This window comes from Podarcis cretensis (genome assembly GCF_951804945.1).
Source record: "Podarcis cretensis genome assembly, chromosome: 3".
Classification (NCBI taxonomy): Eukaryota; Metazoa; Chordata; class Lepidosauria; order Squamata; family Lacertidae; genus Podarcis; species Podarcis cretensis.
In genome coordinates this window covers 74393573-74415966 of record NC_137172.1, presented here as the reverse complement: position 1 = coordinate 74415966, position 22394 = coordinate 74393573, and the positions used below count along the sequence as shown (strand labels likewise).

Genomic DNA, 22394 nt, shown 5'->3' with positions numbered 1-22394 from the left:
TGGAGAATTTTCTTTGGGGGCCTTCCTGGATTCGAAAGGGGCGTGGCTAAAAAAGCTGGAGTGATCCTGGTAAATACCCCACACAGCTGGGGAAATAAAGGGGCGCAGGCTCCGAATCATAAGAATCCTCAGCGTTATTTTCCCTAGTGCACAAATATGTGTACATATTTGAGCGTCGTTCGTGGGGCGAGGGGAAGCGGAAAGGTTTGCGTGAGATTGCTGACTCTTCAACCAACCGGTGTAGCTGTGCTTTTAATAGGAGCCAGCCTGGTTGTGTTTGAAAATGCTGCAGAGAGTAAAAGCGGCGATTGTCTGCAGAGTGAGGCACGCCCATTGATTCCGGGGGAGGGGGAGGGGGAGATGGTTTAGATGTCTTTCATTCTGCAGGACAGGAAGCCTGCATTCCCCTTCCAGCACCGTCCTTCCAGACACGACAGAGATAAGGAAGCACATGCTTGGTGCTAGATCTCTCTCTGAAAATAGCAGGACAGTTTCACAGCACATGCTTTGTGATGGGGGTCAGCCCTGTCATGAGGCAAAGTGAGGCAGAGACCTCAGACGACCGGTGCTGGCGACAAGGCAAAGGAGTAGGTACAGAGTTGGATGTGTCATGCGGCCTATTCTGCACCCCCAAGGCTAGCCTGGTACCCTCAGTTTTGGTGTGGTGTGCGCTCCTGTTACCAATATTAAACTACTAGTCTGGTTGCCTTCTGTATATGGGCTGGGGGTGATACTTTGTCCTTGGCTTCAGGCAGCAAAATACCCATGAGCAGCTCTTTCCATTAAAAGCATTCCTGTTAAATGAGTAACAAAGAATGAACTGTCATAATGGTGACACCCGTATCTTTTAACATTCAACATTATCCCTGATGTTGCTTACGTTATCAAATTAACACCCATAAGTGACAATGATTATTAACAACCGTTCATTTATTAATTTAATCAATAAATGAGTACGATGTTTAATACCAGAAGTTATGAGGGTTGCCAATATGAGATCTCATTCTGTATTACAAAGCTAATATGTAGGTAAATTTCAACCATATGCAGCTACACAGCCCTCTGTCATCTCATCAGTACTAGCTTCAGGAATCTTAGAGCAATGAGAAAAAATATCTGAAAGAGCAGCTATGTATGGGCTGGCTCTGTACAAGAAACCAGCACATCAGTACTGTTGTGTGAATAAGCTCTGGGACTGCTGGAGTACTGTGCACTCTTCCTTGCGAGTAAGACCCATGGAACTCAGTGGGACTTTTGAGTAAACCTACAGAGAATTAGGCCATTCATCTGTCAAATCTTCTGAATGGTTCAGCCAGCATGTAACCATGCTGCACATCACCACACCTATGGTTGGAGTTTTTTATAGTAAGAGATAGTATTTTGAGTTATAAACATGGGATGAAATCCAGTGCCCGTCTGCCAGTGGAATGGACTTCTGTTTGTGTGACAAGACCCCTTAACTCTACTCCCCCTCCTCCTATTGCTCACCATGCCTCCCAAAGCTCCTGAGGGTTGGGGAACCATCCAGAGCAGATCTGGGGGGCATTAGGAGCCTCAGGGAGAAAAGAGAAAGGGTATGTTTGCTTGAACAACATTGGATATCATCCATGGCACATTTGAGATCAATGCATTCTGCCAAAATCACTGGAAAAAGTGATGTTGATTGTGCTGTATTAAAAATTGTTATGCAAAACGGCCCTTGATCATCGCTTTACGAGAAAACAGCTCAGTCACACTCCTCTCGAAGAGTTTAAACACATATTGCAGATTTTGAGGAAGGAACATTTACTTGAAAATCTTTCAGCAGAATTTTGAGAAACACTGATTCAGAAACATGTCACTCAATTATGCAATACTTACTTAGGAAACTAAAAAGACACTTTCCTGAACCCTGAGTTCTCAAGTACACACTTTGTATACATAAATTATGCTTGAAATTGCTAAATAGAAGTAAAGAAAAACAAGATAGATTCATACAAAAACAATGGCTTCAATGATACTCCATTATAAAAAAAAATAATCTTGATACTAGGGATAAGGAACCTCAGATCCAGGCCCAGATGCAGCTTTCCAGGCCTCTATGTGCCTGAGAAACTCCTCTCGGCCACCTCAAGTGTGTCAGCTTGAATAAAATAAGGCAAGCAGGCAATCACATGATGTGGTGCATGCATGCCCTTTGAATGACAGTGCCCATCAACTTTGGAGGGGCCTGGTCCCCTCAAATATTTTTGGAGGGGCTGAAGGGACTTTGGCCCTTAGAAGTTGGCTCCTATGGGCAAAGCAGGGCAACAACCGAATGGACTGCTGTGTCTTTTACTTGTATGATAATGTATGCCTTACTTGTATGGACTGGCATATCTTTACCTGTCTCTTTGATTAGAGGTATTATAGGTTAATATGGAAACCTAGCAAATACTTTGCTTTGCTTAAGGTGAATATTTCTATGAACTAATGTTTATTACATGGGCATGTTTATTTTTTCCTGTCTGTTATATATCTTCCTTGTTTGTTCATTTTGTATTATAGGACTAACCAGCTATACCCTGAAGCTCAAATATCAAGGCAGTGAAAAACTTCATTGCAGAAGAAGCATTTGGCAGGGTCTTTTTTTTAAGTCTGTGGTGCAGCATTAATTTATGTGGCTCACTGGGAGGAGCATGACTGACATAGGGAGCCTATAAAAACAAATTGTGCAGTGCCACAAATCCAACTCAATGGTGTAACATTGAAAAATGTTGATCACTTCTCCTACCTAGGCAGTTTCCTTCCACAAGGGCCAACACTGATGCCAAAATCTAGCATCGCCTGAGCTCTGCGAGTGCAGCTTTCTCCCAATTGAAGTGCAGAGTGTTTGAGGACCGGGACATTCACAGGGAAACCAAAATGCTTGTTTACAAAGCTATTGTACTACCAACCTTACTATATGCCTGTGAAACATGGACCACTTATAAACGCCATCTCAAACTCCTCGAAAGATTCCATCAACGGTGTCTCCGAAAATTTTTACACATCACTTGGGAAGGCAGGCGAACTAATATCAGTGTACTGGAAGAAGCAAAGATTACCAGTGTTGAAGCAATGATTCTTCAACATCAACTTCGTTGGACTGGTCATGTTGTGCAGATGCCTGATGATCGTATTCCAAAGCAACTACTCTATTCCGAACTTAAAAATGGAAAGCGAAATGCTGGTGGTCAACAAAAGAGGTTGAAAGACTGTCTTAAGGCAAATCTTTAAAAATGTAATATAAACATTGACAACTGGGAAACACTGGCCTGTGAATGCTCCAGTTGGAGAACACCCTTTACCAAAGGTGTCATGGGCTTTGAAGACACTCGAACTCAGGCAGCCAATAATATATAAAGTCAACCAGATATCTTCTACCCTCCACTCTGTAGATAGCTAGGGATGATTGCAGTTATATTTTCAGGTAAAGGCTAGACTGATAGGCCTTTATTGGGCATTCAGCAAACAACCTTTTGTTCAGCATCTAGTAACAGGCTATGAAATACTTGGAAATAGAGGACTAGTTTGTTTGACAGGATCACATGGCCCATAGCCCTTGGTTCTCATGTTCAGAAACACAGAGGGAAATAAGTAGCAATACTTAAACATATATGTCCTCCATTTATTCACTGGCCCAGTTGTACACTTCATACCATGCCATCAAGAACAAATTTGACCCGTGTTTGAAACCGGATTGTTCCCTTAACAATATTTCCCTTTATTTCTTTTTATTTTTTGCATGGTGCTAGGATCAGACACCTGGATTGGGCATGTTTATATCAGTCTCACAGATGCACAATTAAAACCCTGTTGTTTGCAACTGAAAAGAGGTACCTGCACTACCGAGACTGTAAATTAAAGGAAATGCAGACAAGACGGCACTCATATGTTCAACATGCTTTTTACTGAAATAATTTTCAGAGCTATATTTAGCACAAACTTGTTTCGTGTGAATTCCCAGATTCTGTGATTGGAGCCATGCCCCCGGGTCGTTTCAATCCCTGAGAAAGAAAGTACAGGATGCAGTGTTTGCTCTTCGTTCAACATACAATATGCAGTTTTGTTGATACTGTGTGAGAAGACGGAAGATGTTCATCGCACACAAATGTACAGTTTTTAGCCTGCTGGATTGCAGATCAAAAGGTTAAAGAGAGGATTTATTAAGAATGAGTAGTGACAATTTAAATAAATCAGATGTTTTTGCCAAAGAGTACGCTGTGATTTTCTCCAATTATTCCTGACATTTCACCCATTCATATCGTGATGAGAGTTAATAATGCAAAGGGGGGGAGGAGAGAAAGACTCTTGTCTCCTTGTTTATTCATTGTTCTCAAGGAGCTAAGCTGTTTATAAGAGAAGTTATTTGTTATTTAAATCACTTTTACTGAAGTTGTTTATTTCCTTGTTCGAGTTTCTAAAAATATTGCTTCTAACAATTGCAGTGCCTTTTTGAGATGTCTGCTGTTCAATTCATAGCGATGTGCATTGGAATTCTTTGTTAAATGAGCCCAGGTGCTGATGCATTTAACAATATAGAGCGAGCTGAACCCATAAAAGCTCCTAAAAGGACAGCGAAAAGGAAAATTGATTCTAAAAATTCATAAAGAAGTGGTTTGGTATCATTATTAAATTACAAATACAAAGCACAACATTTTTAACACTTTGTGTGTCTGACAGGGCGCAATCCTGCTGCTTTAAAAGAAGATATTTATTTTTTAATGTGTTCAGTCTTCAGTCAGTACTTATTAGCACAGCGCATCACTGAGCTATGGAATTTGCTCCCACAGGAGGCAGTGATGGCCCCCAACTTGGATGACTTTACATTAAGATCATACAAATGCATGGAGGTAAATGCTATTGGTGGCTACTAGCCATGATGGCAAGTTGCTGGGAATCACCAGGGTGCATCAGCACACATTCTGTCTTTGAAAGTGGAGGTAGAACACAGCCATTGTAGCCAGTAGTCACCAATAGCCTGTACCTCCATGTGTTTGTATAATCCTCTTTTGAAGCCATCCAAGTGTGCTGATGTACTCAGATCCTGCTTTCAGGCTTCCCATAGGCATCTGGTTGGCTTCTTACATCTGATGAATTGGATACTACCCCATGAAAGATTATGCTACAGTCAATCTGTTATTTTTTTATGGTGCTACAAACTTCTTTGTAGTTTTTCTCTTAACTGAGTGTCTGTCATGGACTGGCTGGATGCAGAGGAGTAGCTGGAGGCACCAGCAGGGGAACCCCAAGGGAAGATGGCTCAAAGCCAGGGGACTGGTGTTGGGATGACAATGAGTGGTCAGGGGAAAAAGAGGAAGCAAGAGGTGTTGGAAGCTGAAGAGGTAACAGGGTTTAGGGAGAAGAGTCTGTGGCAGAGAACAGTCCAAAATCAGAGGCAGAAGCGGAGGCTGGAGAGGAGGAGAGGCCAAATGACAGAGATGAGTCAGGCTGGTGAGGAAGCCAGGGTGTCTCTCATTCCTGCTGCGACTAGCTCCCTTCCCTCCTGATCTCCCAGAACCAAAAGAGGTATGAAGAGGGCAGAGCAGAGTCTCAGATTGCTTTGGAAGGACCCTGGGGAAGGAGGAGACTTAAGGAAGTGTGGGAAGGTGGAGACCTTCAGGCCCCACAACTGCTTCAAAGGGGCAAGATCTACCGGGACGAGTTGCTGTGATCACTAGGCCTGGCCCTCTGAGTCAACTGTGTTTTCTTGAGTAAAGAGTTTGCCATGTGATCCATTGCCAACCAGCTCCGGACTCCTGTTCCTGATACAGAGGCTCAACATTCCACCATGACATAATGCACACTAGTGAGTATGCAAGCATCCTATTATGCACTGGAATGGTGGTCAACAGTGCCATGTCTCCAGAATGGGAAGATTCATGGAACAGCAGGGCAGTTGTAGAGGATAGAGCTACTAATCTAGCTCTAACTGATGGATCTGTGTTAGTACATTCTCAACTTAAAGCTCTTCCCACACTGCATCAAAAGAAGGGGGAGGGGAGCTGAAACAATTAAGTGTTTTACAGGTTGATCAATGTAAGTAGCAATGTTATGACTGAGCATCTCTTTCCTCAACTGTTCATCAGTTCCTTTTGTTGGTGTAGTTACAACTATATTTCTAAGTTCACATCCACACCCTAACCACATACAAAAAAATTCCACAAAGAATCCTGGGAACTGTAGTTTGTTAAGAGTGCTGAAAATTGTTGCTCTGTAAGAGGTCTGCTAACAAGTTGTAGCACCTTTAAAAAACCAAAGTCTCCAGGATTCTTTGCCAGGAGGGGAGAAGCCACGAGAAGTGGTATAAGAGTGCCTTAAATGCGTGGTGTGGATGTGCGACGCAGCAAACATTTGCTGAGATCTAAGGCACTAGTCAGCTCTTGTAGCGGTGTGAGGGTTACATCCAAATCAAATAAGGAAAGAATGATAGTAGTGTTGTCATTCCAATGCATTTATTGGCATTAAGTCCAATAATATGGCAGGTAGCGAATTACTTTTTTTAAAAAAAGAGGTATTAATGCTGTTTATATGTTAGACAAACTTTATGTTAATTGGTGTAAGATAGGGAAACTGTTCGCTATATAGGGCAAGGCCTGCTTTATGGCCAGCCTCCTCTTGATTGTTTTTCCTGCAGCATAAACTTCTTTTCCTGCCTCAGCATAAAAGATGAACTTGTTTTGCTTATGTGATGAAAGAGTAAACGCACAGGATCGGGAAGCACGTCATCTTGAGTAACTTCCCACCTAAAGGGATTTTGAGTTGCCTGGTGTCAATTATTAAGCTATCGCAGCGAGACTAGTGCAAGGTACAATCTCCTACACGGGATCATAAGGGCATGCACGACGTGTAGCTAAATAATACACGTTGTCTCCTCAGCCTGCGGTCCCGGTGGTGCACGTTTATTCACCCCAGCGATCTCCCAGTTCTGGGTCGGCATCTGAGGGCATTAAAAACAACATTTCCCGGCATGCCGTTGTATCCGGCTGCTTTCCATTGGCGCGAGGGGAGCGGCGCGTTGCATTCTGGAGCGTGTAGTCTGTGCCGGGAACGCCGCCTCAAGGTGAAGGTGACTGGAACCGGCCTGACTCGTGGCTGTCTGCGTCCGTTTCTTCTCAATAAAGTTTTCCTTCATAAGCAAACGAGTAGGCGGGGGGCCTCGGCAACATGGCGGCGCCCGTGTCGCCCTTGGTTACTGGGCGCTGCTTTCTAAGGGCTGCCGCTCGACACGCTGCTCTCCTGCTAACCGGGTGGGCTGAAGCCGGCGCCCCGCGGAAAGGTTAGTGCCGCTTAGATATGGGACTGCGCGGTCCTGGCCGCGGAGGGCTGAGCGCCCACTGCCCAGAGTTACGCTGACCCGTATCAACGGGGAGCTGCAGCAGCCTGTCAAACGGCGACTGCTCCTCTGCCTCACCGCCGGGTCGTGACTGGGCCAAAGCCCCAGGCGCCTCTGGCCAGGAGCCCCTTCGGTAACTAGGAGCGCACCTTCTCCTCCCTCGACTTCCTCAGGAGCAAATGTATTGGAGATGTTCTGCGAGCTTCCTTTACACAAACGGGCCAACTTTACACAAACCACACTACCTTACATATGGGGCCTTTTGGAACAGTGGCGTTTATTCTCTGTTTAAGGATACTCAGATAAGAAGTGCTTTTGACTGTGATGTTTCAGAATATTTGTCCACCCTGAAGGGATTTTCTGTTGCCTTTTTCTTAAGTTTGAAGAATTCAAAATGTCAGTGCTTCCCTTCAACATTGTACACACTGTTTTATCATTATTATTAGTATTTTTTTGGTTTAAAAAAAATGAGGTGCTGGTACTTTGTACTGGTGAATACTGTCACAAAAACTCTGATTATTATTATACTATATTTTTATGCTGCCAAGCATTTGCAGCTGTTTAAATGGATGAACCAGTCATTTTAATTCTTTTTAATGGTGTTTTATGTTTTCTTGTTCACTGCCCTGATATTTTATCTTATGGTGGTTTAGAAATATTTTCATAAATGTTGTGTCTAAAATCTACTAGATGCTGCACACAAGCTTTCAGTCCAGAATGTGTTTTATTCAAGCATAGTGAATTTACTGTGTAACGTAAACTTAAAACATTTTATGCATCCAGTGAAATGCACTGAAGTCCATTAAAGCTTATGTTGGCCTTCCTCAATCTCCTGTTTTCCAACTGTTTTGGACTTCAGCTCCTTTTAGCTCTAGGCTAATTGTCATAGAATACTATATGTGAACTAATAAAAATTTCAAACTTGAGCAATGAAACAAAAGGCAGAGCAAGAAGAATGGATAATTACAGATTTGACTTTTGTCTATGCTGGCCAGTTCCAACAAGGACAGGGCTCCTACATTTTTTTATATTTGTGGTGAAGAGGAAATTTCAGCAGGCTGTGTAAGTGCATCTCATTATCCTACTTCTGTCCCAACACCAGATAACAAAACATCCTGTCATATCCTATACATTCTACATATATAAAGTGGTACCTCGGGTTAAGAACTTATTTCGCTTTGGAGGTCCGTTCTTAACCTGAAACTGTTCTAAATCTGAGGTACCACTTTATCTAATGGGGCCATGTGATTTCTGTTCTCATCTTGAAGCAAAGTTCTTAACCCGAGGTACTATTTCTGGGTTAGCGGAGGCTGTAACCTGAAGTGTATGTAACCTGAAGCGTCTGTATAAGACATACTCCCAAGAAAGTGTGTGTAGGACTGCAGCATGAGGAGCCTAATAGGCACCTCCTAGACTAAAAGGCACAGTAAATAAATAGTCTCTGATATGGCTATGTGTATATTTGAACATATAAGAATGTCTCTGAATCTTCAAGCTTTTCCATTGACAATGAAATAAATCATTATTTACCTCCCCCATGTTTCTTTTTTACAGCTTACACGGTTCAGGCAGCTGAGAAAGCTGCCAGTGGCACTCGAGCAGATGCTAATTCCAAAGCCTTGTTAATTTGCAATGGACCTTTAGAACATTATGAGTTTCTGATCAAAGCCAAGGAGCTGAGGAACGATGAGCAACAACGAAAAGTTGTACAATGCCTGCAGAAGCTACATGAAAGCCTTAAAGGCTATAGTATCAGTCCAAAGCACATCTTATCAAAGGTGAGATTCTGTCACTAGGCATTACTGTAGAGTCTTTAATGTTCAACTTAGGTTTTTTTTCCCTTACTTCTGATTGCAACAATTGTGTAGACGGTAACATTTAATAATTTTTATTTACACATGAGAAACGGGCTGAGAAAACACACCTAGGACCACCCTGTGAGTCAGAGCTGGGACTTCGGGCCTCATCTCACAGTTACAAAAATAGTAATGACCACTGCACTGCATTATTTGTCTAAATGAGAAACTTGTTAAAAGTTTATTTTTCCACAAAATGATTTTTAGCAAATTTAGAATACCAGTTTATATACTTGTTGAAAAGGGTTCTGATCCAAAATCATATGGTGCACATATGGAGCCCAGGTATGACAGTATTTCCCCTTTGATTTTGTTAGCTGCGGAGCTCTGCAAGTTCATTGGAAAAATGAAGCTTAAAACCATCATGGAAGGCCTTTCTTATGTGGGAGCTCTATGTGCTCTATATCTGAATTCCTCTGATCACTGATATTTTGTATTCCCCTACTCCCCTACTCTTTCCCCTGTATTCCCCCTACTCTTTTTTTTTCATGCTTTGTGAATCCCATTTTCTTTGTTGATGGTGAACTTGTTTGTGCAGGCTGCCACAATGGCAACCTGCTTTGGTTTTAATCATGCATAAGTGCAGTTGGTTGACTTTACCTAATCTATAAGTCCAGGCTAAAGTACTAGTGGCAAGAGCTGATGGCAAGGGCAGATCAACAGTATGTTTCTTGGGTTGAAACCAGTATTGTAATTATGATCAGATCAGTAGGGGTAGCCACCATGGTACCTTCCAGATGTTGTTGGACTACAGCTCCCATCTGTCTTTGCCATCATGACCAGTGATCTGGGAAGATGGAGTTGGAGCCCATCAGGGCACTATGTTGGCCACCTCTGGTCAAATATGTCACTTAATAACTGATGAAGTTGTTCTGACTTGGTTATGGATTAGATGTGAAATCCCTACCTATTCATATTGAAGGGGGAGGCCCTTGTACATGCCTTGTGAAGTTTTGTTCACGGTTAAACACATATTGTTTAAATGTCCACAATTCTCAAGTGTGTGGCAGGGCATTCTCTATTCCAAACTTAATCTCAGTTCTCAGAAACAATGTTTGGCCTACAAGCTTTATTCAGGTTTCTGAGCTCTGTTTCTCCTGCAATAAAGTAAGGCTAGCATGAGGTGCAATATGATCTAGCTGCCACTGTTCCATGAACTTCAGTACATCTGCCTATGTGCTTCCAAAATCATGGTGAAAGTCATTTCCCCCACTTCCCAGTGAACAGATTCTCCATTAGAATTGCTCATTATTGCTGTCAGAAGGCAGTACCTTGGTCCCACAAAGAACTTTTTGCCAAAACAAAATTGTCGGAGTTGTAAACAGAAATGAATGATAGAAAATGATTATTTTATTGCACTATACTTGATTCCATCATCATATATTATTTATACCCCACCCATCTGGCTGAGTTTCCCCAGCCACTCTGGGCAGCTTCCAACAAAATGTTAAAATACAGTAGTCCATCAAACATTAAAAGCTTCCTTAAACATAGCCTTTGATACTTCTGCCTAAGTCTTTGGATCATTGCTGCTAGACTTTCAGCACTAGGCTACAGAGAGGAAAATGTCAGTAGTCCCTTGTATTGTCATGTATTGGGAATTAACTAAGAAGACCCTTGGAAGGGTGAATATGAAAAGGGTAGGAAATATGTAGGGATACTGGACAAGTGGATGAGATGAGTTGGATAGAACATAGTGGTAGGCAGCTGAGTCTAAGGTTGTAATGAGCAACCTTGCACTCCTAGACCAATGGTCTATATAGACCACCACCACTAGTGGTGTTTAAAAAGTGTCACCCTGGTTGCCCATATGCTACCAGGCCAACTTGAATGTTCTTGTATTAATTTACTAGGCCCTTAACAACTTGGTTCCAGGATACCGCAAGGACCACCTAATCACTCATATCCCTGCTTAATCACGGAGAACTTGAGGGAAGTCCCTGTCAGCCGTCCCTGTGGCTCAGATGCATGGCTCGTATCTACCAGAAGCCATGTATTCACTATTGTGGACCCAATTTTGTGGAACTCTCTTTCAGTTGAGGTCAGGACAGGCCCCCTTCCAGTTGAGCTTCTGGCACCTACTGAATACTCTTTTATTCTAGCAGGCATTTTATTTCAGCAGTCTGATTTTATACTGATTTTATACTGATTTTATACCTTTTCTCTGTTGTATTTCTTGTACACCCCATAGAGACCATTGTAGTTAAGCAATATATGTAGTTAAGCAACATAGAACTTTTAAAAACAAAAAGTAAGTAGCTAAAGCAACAATCTAACACTATTACTTTGTATTTACTTCTTTTTTCTTTAAGCAAAGCTGTTGTAATGCAAGATATAATTCTCCCCTCAAAAAAAACCCCTATATTAGGAATTGGCCTTTAGATCAGACATCTCCTCCACAGTTGCATACAACCTTTCCCCACAGCTTCAGTCATGAGCAATGCTATGAGGATTACCTCTTAATACTGAACTGATATTTTCAGTACATGTTCTGTTACCCAAAGATTTCTGTTTAGCACAAGTATTGACTCCCCTCTCAGCATGCATGCAATTAAGATTTTCTTTCCCTTCCATCCACTCTCTGCAGTGTGTATCACTGTTGTTCTGTCTTCTGGCTTGGAGACTTTTTTGGAGACTTTTTTTGTTGGCACTGCTTACAAGTTTGCCATCTTGAATAACTTTGTGTCACCTATAAACTAGTCCACCTCACTGCTCAACTTTAACTCCAGATCGCTTATAAATACTCTTCTTGCAAAAAAAAAAAAAAAAAGGAGCTGTTGGATTTGGACTGTTAATGATGTAAAATGCAATCTCCACAATTTTCTACTCTGTTCTTAAGTATTCTAATGCAGATCACCATTTCTGTTTCCTTATTTCTTTGTTCTTTCCTTGTTCAGTGTTTGAATATTAAGTAATTTTGAATAATTAAGTATATTGAATAATGGTAAGCAAGCATTTTGAAAACAAGTCCTTAAAAAACAGACAGGCTAGAAAACAACCCTAATTTTGTCTTGTATTTTCGCAGCACAATTTACTACAGTAGTTGCAGCTAACTATTGCTGAAACAGTTTCAGAACATCTGAAACCTTGTTGCAAATGTCCACCGAATTAACATTTTGGGGCACAGTTTAATTTGGCTCTAAATTAAATCTTCAAGTGGTTTAGTTGTAATAGTTAGCTTGTGTGACTTGCTGAATATACTGATTTTTAAAAGGCAAAGAAACTTGACAAACTGATGAGGAAAATACTTATTTGAAACACAGTCTAGAAATTGCTCAGCTCCACGTGAGATCAAAAAATTTGAACTTTAATTTGTTTCAGCTCTAGTGTTACATTAAAAAAAATGTACTGTAAAAGCAATAACTAAATTAGTACATTTGTGAAATATGATGGTGAATATCTATGCAATCACATAAACTGATGAGACCTGTCTCACTACCAGTTTTTTCTGCTTAGAATAACATGCATATGTAAAAATAATTCTCTCCAGTTGCTTAGCAAATGATTTAGTGGGTTGAAAATCTAAAGACAAATATTTTCAGCATGCTTGATTGTTTTTATATAAGTGATAGATATCAAAGAGCTACTTGAGGTGAGATCAAAGGCTTTTACTAATGGTTCTATGCTTGTTTTCTTTGTACAGCAAACTGCCCAGTTTCAAAAGTTGTTTTCCGTGCAAGTTCTGTTCAAGAAATGTTATTTTAAAGCCACACTGGGCACAATAAACCAGTTAGATAATTCTTTGGATGCTAGCTTATTTATCTTTAATTTTCGAATAGATTTGCCTGACTGACCACTATTAGTACTTCTAAGAATACCAGGGTTTATAATGTTACATTAGATAGATTATATACGTATAGTTGATGCATTTAAAACATCCTGCCGTCCTGTTCCAAAAACTTGGTTGCTTCTTCCAAAGCATAAATATGGGAATTGCATATAATGCTGGCCAGAAATATCACCATTATTGAATCTCTCCATCTTAGGAAATATAGATGGAACCTTGATCAATTTAGTGGTTGCTATATCCCCCACCTTATTTCATATATATATATACATCCATTTGGCACATATGGGGTGAGATGAAGAAGTGCAATTCATATGCATATGCCTGCTCCTATGCACTGATATCTCCTATGTGATCAAAACCCTGTATCCATTATTGTTTTTCTAAAAAACAGATAACCCATGTAATTCTCATGGCTGCAAATAGCTACACTGATGTAATTGTGTATTTGATTTCTACACACACACACACACACACACTAGCTGAAAAGATAGACAAGTATAAATTTACATTTAAAACATCTGCATTTTTCTAATAGCATTTTTTTTTTTTACAGACTATGGACATTTGCCATAGTTTTATTTTGTGGAGTTTTGTTGTTCTCTGTGTTGAAGTGGTTCTTGTTGCTGCAGATATGTACTAGTTTGCAATTTTTATTTTTAAATGCTTTGAAATGTGGTTATTGGTATGTGTTTAATAAAATACTAGCTGCAGGGACTAAAGCTAAAGTGCAGTTTGATCGCTATGAGTCAACTAGCCAGTAAAATATTTTGATAATCAGAAACATCTGCAACATGAATTTTGAGTTGCAGACACAATAGTGCTAGACACTGGTGACCATTTATGAGGTTTCTATTTTGAGAGGAATTTTTAGATCACCATCCTCACCACTATTACTTCAGAAAGGCTAATTGTATGACAATTGTACTCCCAGGTACAGATCTAAGCAACCATGAGAAAATACCAGCATCATAAAACTAAAAATAAATTCAGATTAGTTGAAGTCCTTTTCCTGAAGACTTGTCTTGGACAGAAAATTAGTATACATCTAACATTTCCCAAGTAACATTGACACAAACTGTAAGACAAAGCTGTAAAGATTGGGTACAGGAAGCCCTCAGAAATGCAAGTTGGGTGAGTTAGGAAGCAAGGTTCACATGTTTATTGAAATAACTGTTTTAATTTAAAGGGTTAATTCCTTTCCTAATTGAACGTAATGGGAACTTTAACATTTTAAAAACAAACAAGCCTAAACATTATTTTCCGGGATATTATTAGGTGCATATGTTATCATTCAACTTTATATCCTTTCCCCTAAAATCCTTGCAGCATGCCTGAGAAGAGGTATATTGGGCTTACTGGATGATGATGCCCAAAGTCATCTATTTAATCTGGACTCTGCCCAAACCCAACAGTCAATTCATTGCATTGTGCTTGCTCTTAATTGATAGGACACCATCTGCTATCAAAGTTTGTTTTTTCATATATTTTCAGTGTAAGTCAAAACTAAGCCAGACTCAACTTACTGCAAATGACGGAGTACCTGATAAATATGTGTTGTACATTGTGTCTGTTTCATTATTTAACTTTTATCAGAGCAAAATAAAGTATAATGAATAATTTTCTTTATTTTCAGTTGTTTACAAGACATAAACCCCCAAAAGGCCTTTATGTCTATGGAGATGTTGGTAAGTTTATCAGAAGTATATCCGAATGTTTACCCATATAATATTTGCATATGTTTTCAAATAATACCTAGTCATTGAAAAATGTTAATTCTGTTGATGGTAATGGGACTAAATAGATCAAAGTATTTTTGCCTTGAGCTGCTAAAATGTGTATTTCTTTATCCTTAAGTAGAAGACAGATCTATCTATTGGCAAACATCGAAGAAGAAACAGTTAAACCCATATTAATTTGGTTCCTTTTGCAATGCATTAAATTTAAGGTTTAGCTATTGGTTCAAACAGCTTCCAGATTCAGTTGCAGTGTACCTCTGAAGGCTTGGTACTGGGTTGCATACAGTGTAGTCAGCCAGCTGACCTGATGCCCTGCTTATGTGGGCTTCCCAGAAGCATCTGTCTGGCCACGATTGGAAACAGGATGCTTGGTAGATGGACCCTTGGTCTGATTAAACAAGGCTGCATTTGTAGTTGATACATAAAAATTGAAAATAAGAAGAGAGGCATCACATTTATTCATAATGTGTGCTGCTGAAAGTATTTCAAATGGAAGCAATAATTATAGTTGCTGGTTCTGATATTATATTTAGTTCAGATTCTGATAATACAAGCAATTCCATCCACATAAGCTGAAGTCTTGTTTCCCAAAGATAATGATTTTGTACTGTTCAGATCACGATTATGATTTCATTAGCTCGATGCTAATGAACAGTCATTACTGTAATCAGTACATAGTGTTTTAAATTAACAACCTGTTGGGTATGTGTGTTTTTATTTGAAGGCACAGGGAAGACAATGGTGATGGACATATTTTATTCTCATATAGAAGTAGAAAGAAAAAAGAGAGTCCATTTTCATGGCTTCATGTTAGATGTGCACAAAAGTAAGTTTAAATCTCTTTGATGCAGTACAGTATGGTATGGATATGTCCCATGTTCATAACACTGTCAGCCTCTTAATGTCTTGTCATCCTCCTCCTGAATCGTTTTGCTGTGACAGAAGGGAGAGTTATTATCTGAAAATAGAGAAGGGATTTTTATAGGTTGTTTCTGGGGGACCTCTGATCTTTCACTTTGAATAAAGTTATCCCAAAATTCTCCTTTCCCTTAGAAATTGCTGTGGGAAAATTACTGCAAGACTTGAGTATGTAGACTTCACTTTTTCTGTGACATCAGCAGGCAGTAGACCAGTTGTGTTACATCATATTTATTTGCATGATTACAGACTTCTGGTTTTAACTAAAAAGCAGATCCTGTCTTCTGCACTCCTGTTACATTCATATTCAGTGATAGAAATATACATGAAAATGAGTAAAAACCGTTTTAGTAAAAAAAAAGGGGGGAGGAAGAGTGAGAAACAGATACATAGTTTCTGTTTCTCACTCAAGTAAACATTATGGAATTGAGATGTTTGGACATCAAATTAGGAATATAGGAAAAGGCCATCAAATGAGAGTGAGTGATTTCTTTATGCAACCAACCACGGACATCTTCCTATTCATATATAAGGTAGACTAAAATATCTTGTTGCTGATTACACATTGCTGTGATGTCCTACATTCTACAAATATTATTATTCCAGTGCTCGTTGCCCCACAGAAATGTTCAAAGTATCAATAGATAGATACATCATTCTGTCCCTAGGTCTGTGCTTGAGGAAGTGTTCCCACAACCATAAGAAGATGATAGTTCATCTCTCTAGTAATTTGTTGTCTGCAAGTTTAGTAATGCTTTGTGTAACAGGGGGCATGTTAAATGGGATAAGAAGTTTGATTTCTCCACAGTGCACCTTCTTCAGGACCTGTAGTTGAAGTATTTAGTTATTTTGAGTCAAAACATGAAATATGGGTTCATTGTACTTTGGCACGCAGACCTCTTCCACCTCCCATCCCAATAATGTTTAGTCCTTAATGTTCCCTGACTTTATGTGAGGTTTCTTCACAGTTTCTTTATACCCTTTCCCACTTCTCTGTTTACTTACACTTGCTCTATTCACTTGCCTATTCACACTAAGCCATGGTTTGCCTTAATATTACATGTGAGCCAACTCACTATAGTTGCACAGGCCTTCATATTTCTGTGACTGACTCAGCTAACTCAGATGTAGTTTTCAACAAACAAGGCTACATTCCTGCCTCCATGCCCACACCATTTTGTAAACTTATGAAGCTTTATCTTATTACTATTTTCCAGTACTTTGTGGTTACCTCACCCCCCTCAATGGTATAACTTCCACACAGAAGTGCTCTTTTTCTTTTTGTGATTTGGTAATTCAAATTCTCATCCAGGGTCTAGAAAAAAGCAATACTGAATAAAAATAAAATAAACCTCCAAAAAGTTGAATAGACAACTTTTAAAATGTATTTTTAAATTCACTTTTGACTTAATTGTCATATCACTGGTTTTACTAATGGGTAAGCATGATGTTATATTTAGGCTTACTTAGACCAAAAATTAGTTTTTGCTTATTGTCTGTGCACTGTCTTCTCTTCAGGAATACATCGCCTTAAACAGACCCTGCCAAAACGGAAACCTGGATTAATGGCTAAATCATATGACCCAATAGCCCCAGTAGCTGCTGAAATAAGTGAGGAGGCTTGTCTCTTGTGCTTTGATGAATTTCAGGTAATAATACATTAGACCAGAAGTGCATTAATTTCCTTTCTGGGAAATAAGTTTAAACTGGCAAAACATTTTTCAGCTTAGCCATTTGAAGACTTTGTTGATACGAACTAATCTAATTGCATGGTGTCCTGGTTGTTCCACTAAGATATTTTGCTGGCTTTATATATCATGCGCTATTGGAAGCGTATTGTAAAACATTTCCCCCTTCCAACTTCTGCCAGAGCCTGTAGCTGTGGGCTGACCTGTTCTAGATCTAAAGTTGTACTATAGATGTTCACGTGGCCTAAAGCCACAGCTTCAAGTAGATGTATAGGTGATAGACTCGTTCTCTTTGTCCATTATGTGCATGTAGAAGGCAAGTTGCAGTGAATTCACTTTTTCTTTAGCATGTGGAGAACTAGCTTTTTTTTTAACCACGGCTGATTCACCTTCTAACTGCTCCCATCAAATATGATATATCTGTATTATACTGTTTATCAACACCTTTAACTATAAGACAGTGGCTGTGATACTTTAGCCAGCCACACTTTTATAAGTAAAAGTTACAAGATATTATTTATTTATTATAAACTATAAGTGTAAAATAAGGTAAACACTGTAAGTCAGTTGTTAACTGTTTCCTTAAGACTTGTATTTGTTTTAATAAGGTTACAGTATCTTTAATTGACAGTTACAAAGGTTTACCTAAGGCTGGCTGGTAAAGTGTAATTCCTAACCTTATTTCCTTTGAAATACCAGTACCTGGTAGTGACTGGGGAAGAGGGACTAAGGTGGTTGCATATAGTAGTGGCAAGTGCATTTTGTGGACCCTTTGTTAAACCTTCCCACACACCAATTCTTCCTTAAAAATGCACCCTCAGCACCTGTGACAGACAGTACACCAGCCTAGGTTCAATTCTGTTGGCTCTGCCAGATTATTTTTATGTGCTTTATGTCATACACTTGTTTAAATGTAAATATGTGTTTAATTAAAAAAAATACCTTATTTAACTGTTGCAGAGCTCTGACCCAGAGCTCCCATTGTCTGGTGCAGAAAACTGTGTCCTGCTTGCTATCTTCTCCACCAGGGAGCACTTAATGGATTCTGCTGTCCTGGACAGTTACTGGGATAGCTTCTTGACTTAAGCTTCTTGACATAGCTTAAATACAATGTTAGAAACTGAGATATGAAAGCTAGGAGCTAGGAGAATGCCTTGGCATGCTTTTCTTTATAAGAAGAATACAAAGCTGAAAATAAATGAACTGCAGCTAAAATATTATGTTAATTTTTCACATGGTCTAGTCCTTCCTTTGCCTACCCTCCTAATATTCTTAAGAGGGCCTCTTCTCCAGTCTTAGGAGAGTAGCTGGAAGTGGGGAGGCAGGAAAAGGTCCTCCTTTCCTTCCACTCTGCAGTTTTAATCTGAAATCTTAGGTGCAGTACTGCACCCAGAGCTCAGAAACTGCTCACGCTAATGAAATTTCCTGTTGCAAAATGTGCATGGAGCAATAGGAGTTTCTAACACTGTTTGAATATCCACAGTCTGGTCCCCCTTCAAGTCCTGCGTGGGTTGGAACCAAATAATCTACCCTTTAGGTTGGGGCATCTACCCTTGCGGGCCTGAGTGGCTTTCCTCCCCTACAGCTCTTCTTCCTTCCTGACTCATTTTTATATGGGCTACTTTGGCTTATGGAATTTCAGCAGTACAGTGGTACCTCTGGTTATGTACTTAATTCGTTCCGGAGGTCCGTTCTTAACCTGAAACTGTTCTTAACCTGAAGCACCACTTTAGCTAATGGGGCCTCCTGCTGCCGCTGCGCTGCCGCTGCACGATTTCTGTTCTCATCCTGAAGCAAAGTTCTTAACCCGAGGTAATATTTCTGGGTTAGTGGAGTCTGTAACCTGAAGCATATGTAACCTGAAGCGTATGTAACCCGAGGTACCACAGTACCTTGTTTCCATTCTCAGCCAGTCATTCTCCCCTCCCAGCCCCTTACCTTCTGCCTACTTGCTTCTCTGCAGTTGAAACCATAAGCCAGCCAAGGTGCAAGTCCCTCCCTCCCTCTTCCAGCTATCTGGGTGACATGCCACTAACCAAAGAGAGGAAGAGGAAAGATCCATTCACATTCCTCTGATGTCCATAAGGGGTGGCAGGTGACCTTGAGCCCCCATCCTCCAATTCTTACTCTCTCCCTGTTCCGTCCTCAGAGCCAACTTGGGGAAAGCCTCCCATTCTGCTTTGTCCCCAGAGCCATCTGCCTCCAGCTGCCACTAGGCACAGCTATGCCCGGTTCATCTTTGACTTGCATCTAAAGCTGCTTCTCCACAAGTTGCTGCAGCAGGAGCTTTGGCTGCCTCAGTCACCATCCAACCCTGTCACCCACAAGAAGCAGGGGGGGGGGGGCGAACCAAAGGAGTTCGAAAGCAGACAGATACAGAGGGCCTTGAGTGCACCAGCCAGTATGGCATTTGCCAGATTTGCCAGTATGGCATTTGCCAGATGGGCTATGGCCTGCATAGCCCTTTTGCATTATGAAGCCCACACAGGGTTGAGAATCCTGTTTTTGACCTTGTAAAGTTTCATCTTATGCTACCTTGGGAATGAGCTGAAATCTGCACTGATCAGTGTACTGATCCTCTGGATGTCCTGAATAGCATAGTCAGTGTGGATGCTGTTTCTGGCCAGCACAATCACTTAATAATGTAGATTACTCTCTTTGTCACAGGACAAAACAAAGAAATGAAGCTGTGGATGCAATTCTGAACTGAGCTGCTGCATTCAATAGGGCATTTTATTCCACTGCAATAGTCAGTTGCTTCATTCAGCAGAGTTTTGTCCTACAAACAGTGCCTTCAGAGACCTCTTCATGCTATAATACTTGAAACAAGATTATCCAGAGTTTTCTTTAGACAAAAGTACATTTACAAAGTAGTAATCCAAATTTATTCCACCTTTATAGTTCAAGAAGCCCAGAATCAGAGCTGTCCACATTGTTGTGTGGAATCTCGCCACTTCCCTTTTGCAATATTCCAGTATTTTTTTTCCTTTGGCATGTGAAAATTCACAGCTGGGTTAATAGTAATCAAGGTGGCACAAGGCAATCAAGTGTGTTTGTTTCCTGACAGGTGATAAATCTGTTGAGGAGTTCATCATTAAAATACTTGTAGTCCCATTGTGTCCCTGTTACATCCAGCAACTGAGCTGCAGACCATTTGTAAATGACCAGTGGAGAATAGGGAATATGATAAATGGCATGAATCAGCCAAAGACAAATTATACCAGTCTAGCCTAATTTCCTCCTTTGATAGGAAACTGGCATAGCAGACTATGGAGATGTAGTGTATATAATATACCTTGACTTTAAGGCCTTGGATACTGTTAAATGGGTGAGTGAGGTAAGTGTTGGCTCCAGAGCCATTAGCTGAATGATCATAGAGTATGTGTATTAATGGGCTGCCATCAAGATGAAGTACAGTGAGATACAATTTTAATGGGTTAGATAGTTGGGCACTAGACATGTGGATGATGATGGTAGCTTTGAATTTCATATGCTACAACAATAGCTTTCTCCACTGGAAAAAGGGAGCATGGAAAGAATACCCTTGTGAAGGTAATTTTAGAAGCAAGATATTATCCACTGTGTACTTCTGAAGAAGAAAAAATGAAATGGCAACCAAGATACATTATCTGATAAGATACCACTTCCCCCTCAAAAGAGCTCTGTGGTCACGATGATTTCCATTTGCCAATTGATACTTGAAATATGAGAAAATGATTTCACCAGAGTTACCCAGCGTCAGGGAGTTGAATCTCAGCATGAGCTGCTGGACCCAAATGTCTTCTAGCATTCACTTTCTCTGCTGCTAAAACTGTTTGAAGAAAAGCACCTATAAAGTTGCTTTCTATAGGTAACTGATAGAAAGGATTTGAAAAAAACGTTAGAAGCTAATGTTTCTATAAAACGTTTCTATATTGTTGTGCCCTGGGCAATAACTTTAGATTGAGATATTCCCTTTTCTTTAATTCCTCCAATGGTTTGAGAGGCACTGATTTTGCTCTCCAGCAGCCATAGTTGTTATATGTACAGATATCAGGCCAGGGACACATGCCTGGGTTGGAGCCTAAACTAGGCTTATAGAGTGAAGCAGTAGTGCAAACAGAGGATGGTTGGAATGGATGGATGTGAGGTATATCACCTGAGGCAAGCCACAAAATGGCACTCCCCTGCCAAGGAAGTCAGGGTGAGTGAAGATCTACATCGGGAACAAGGGTGGTAGGAGACCAGCAGCGCTTCCTATTTGCCAAGGGGCCACAGCTGAAGTGGCATGGAGGGGGCTGCCAAGGATAAGGCAGATTCAACCTTCTAGGAGCTCACCACAGTTGTTGTTGTTGCTGCTGCTGCCTTGGCAGGAGTGGGCGATGCATTCCTTGGAGGCCGGATCTGCTGTCCCTGTGGATCCTGCTCCCTGAGGTGGCCACTCGCTTTGCCTCATGGTTGGGCTAGCCCTGTGCCTGGGTTTGTGTCGGATGTGTAGTCCTGAGGCATGTACTATTTTTCAATGACTGCCACCATAACAGTCACTGCATAAGGTACTGTGATTTCTAGCTGGTTCTGGTCTTTAACCTCAGGCAAGCTTCTGTGACATTCATTTCAGAATGACCTTACTGCTTACCAGTGACGGAGCTTCATGCTTCGGCGCCAGGGGGGCGGAGAACAGGTGGGGACAGGGCTGGCGCACGTCCCAAGGTCGGGGCGCACCGCCCGCAGGGGCATGGCACGCGTCCTGGGGGCATGGCATAGTGTGCCGCCAGCAGAGGCGTGGTGCTCGTTGCAGGCGGAGGGGGCAGCCGCGATGGCACCCTACTTGGATCGCGCTGCAAGGGGCGGTGCGCTTCCCCCGCACTCCTCTTCCTCCGCCAGTGCTGCTCACTAGTAACTAGGTTACCATTTTTATGACTGTGGCTGATACCCAACAAAGTCTTCCTGAAGATTCTTAAGTCCATGGCTTTCAGTGGGTCTACTTCAAGTACGACATTGTCGAATTCTCATCCAGTGTGTTCTTTTCAACTGTGTGTTTCTTGGCCATGTACTAAGACACATGGCTTTCTGGCTTGTATTACATTCCTG

General features: G+C 40.9%; 1 protein-coding gene and 1 long non-coding RNA gene across 3 annotated transcripts in view; both read left to right on the top strand.

The window, feature by feature from the left end:
- Positions 1-422: 422 nt before the first annotated feature.
- Positions 423-4216, top strand: LOC307213687. Its single transcript, XR_013837639.1, has 2 exons — positions 423-587; positions 3756-4216. It is a non-coding gene; the product is annotated as an uncharacterized lncRNA (long non-coding RNA).
- Positions 4217-7069: 2853 nt separating this feature from the next.
- The window catches only part of AFG1L (AFG1 like ATPase), a 60554-nt gene continuing 45229 nt past the window's right edge, over positions 7070-22394 (top strand). For both annotated transcript variants that reach the window (XM_079971695.1, XM_079971696.1), the window contains exons 1-5: positions 7070-7279; positions 8891-9114; positions 14616-14667; positions 15443-15544; positions 17155-17285. In XM_079971695.1, the coding sequence (XP_079827821.1) occupies positions 7168-7279; positions 8891-9114; positions 14616-14667; positions 15443-15544; positions 17155-17285 (621 nt within the window). In that variant the 5' untranslated portion in view covers positions 7070-7167. The remainder of the gene's footprint in view (positions 7280-8890; positions 9115-14615; positions 14668-15442; positions 15545-17154; positions 17286-22394) is intronic.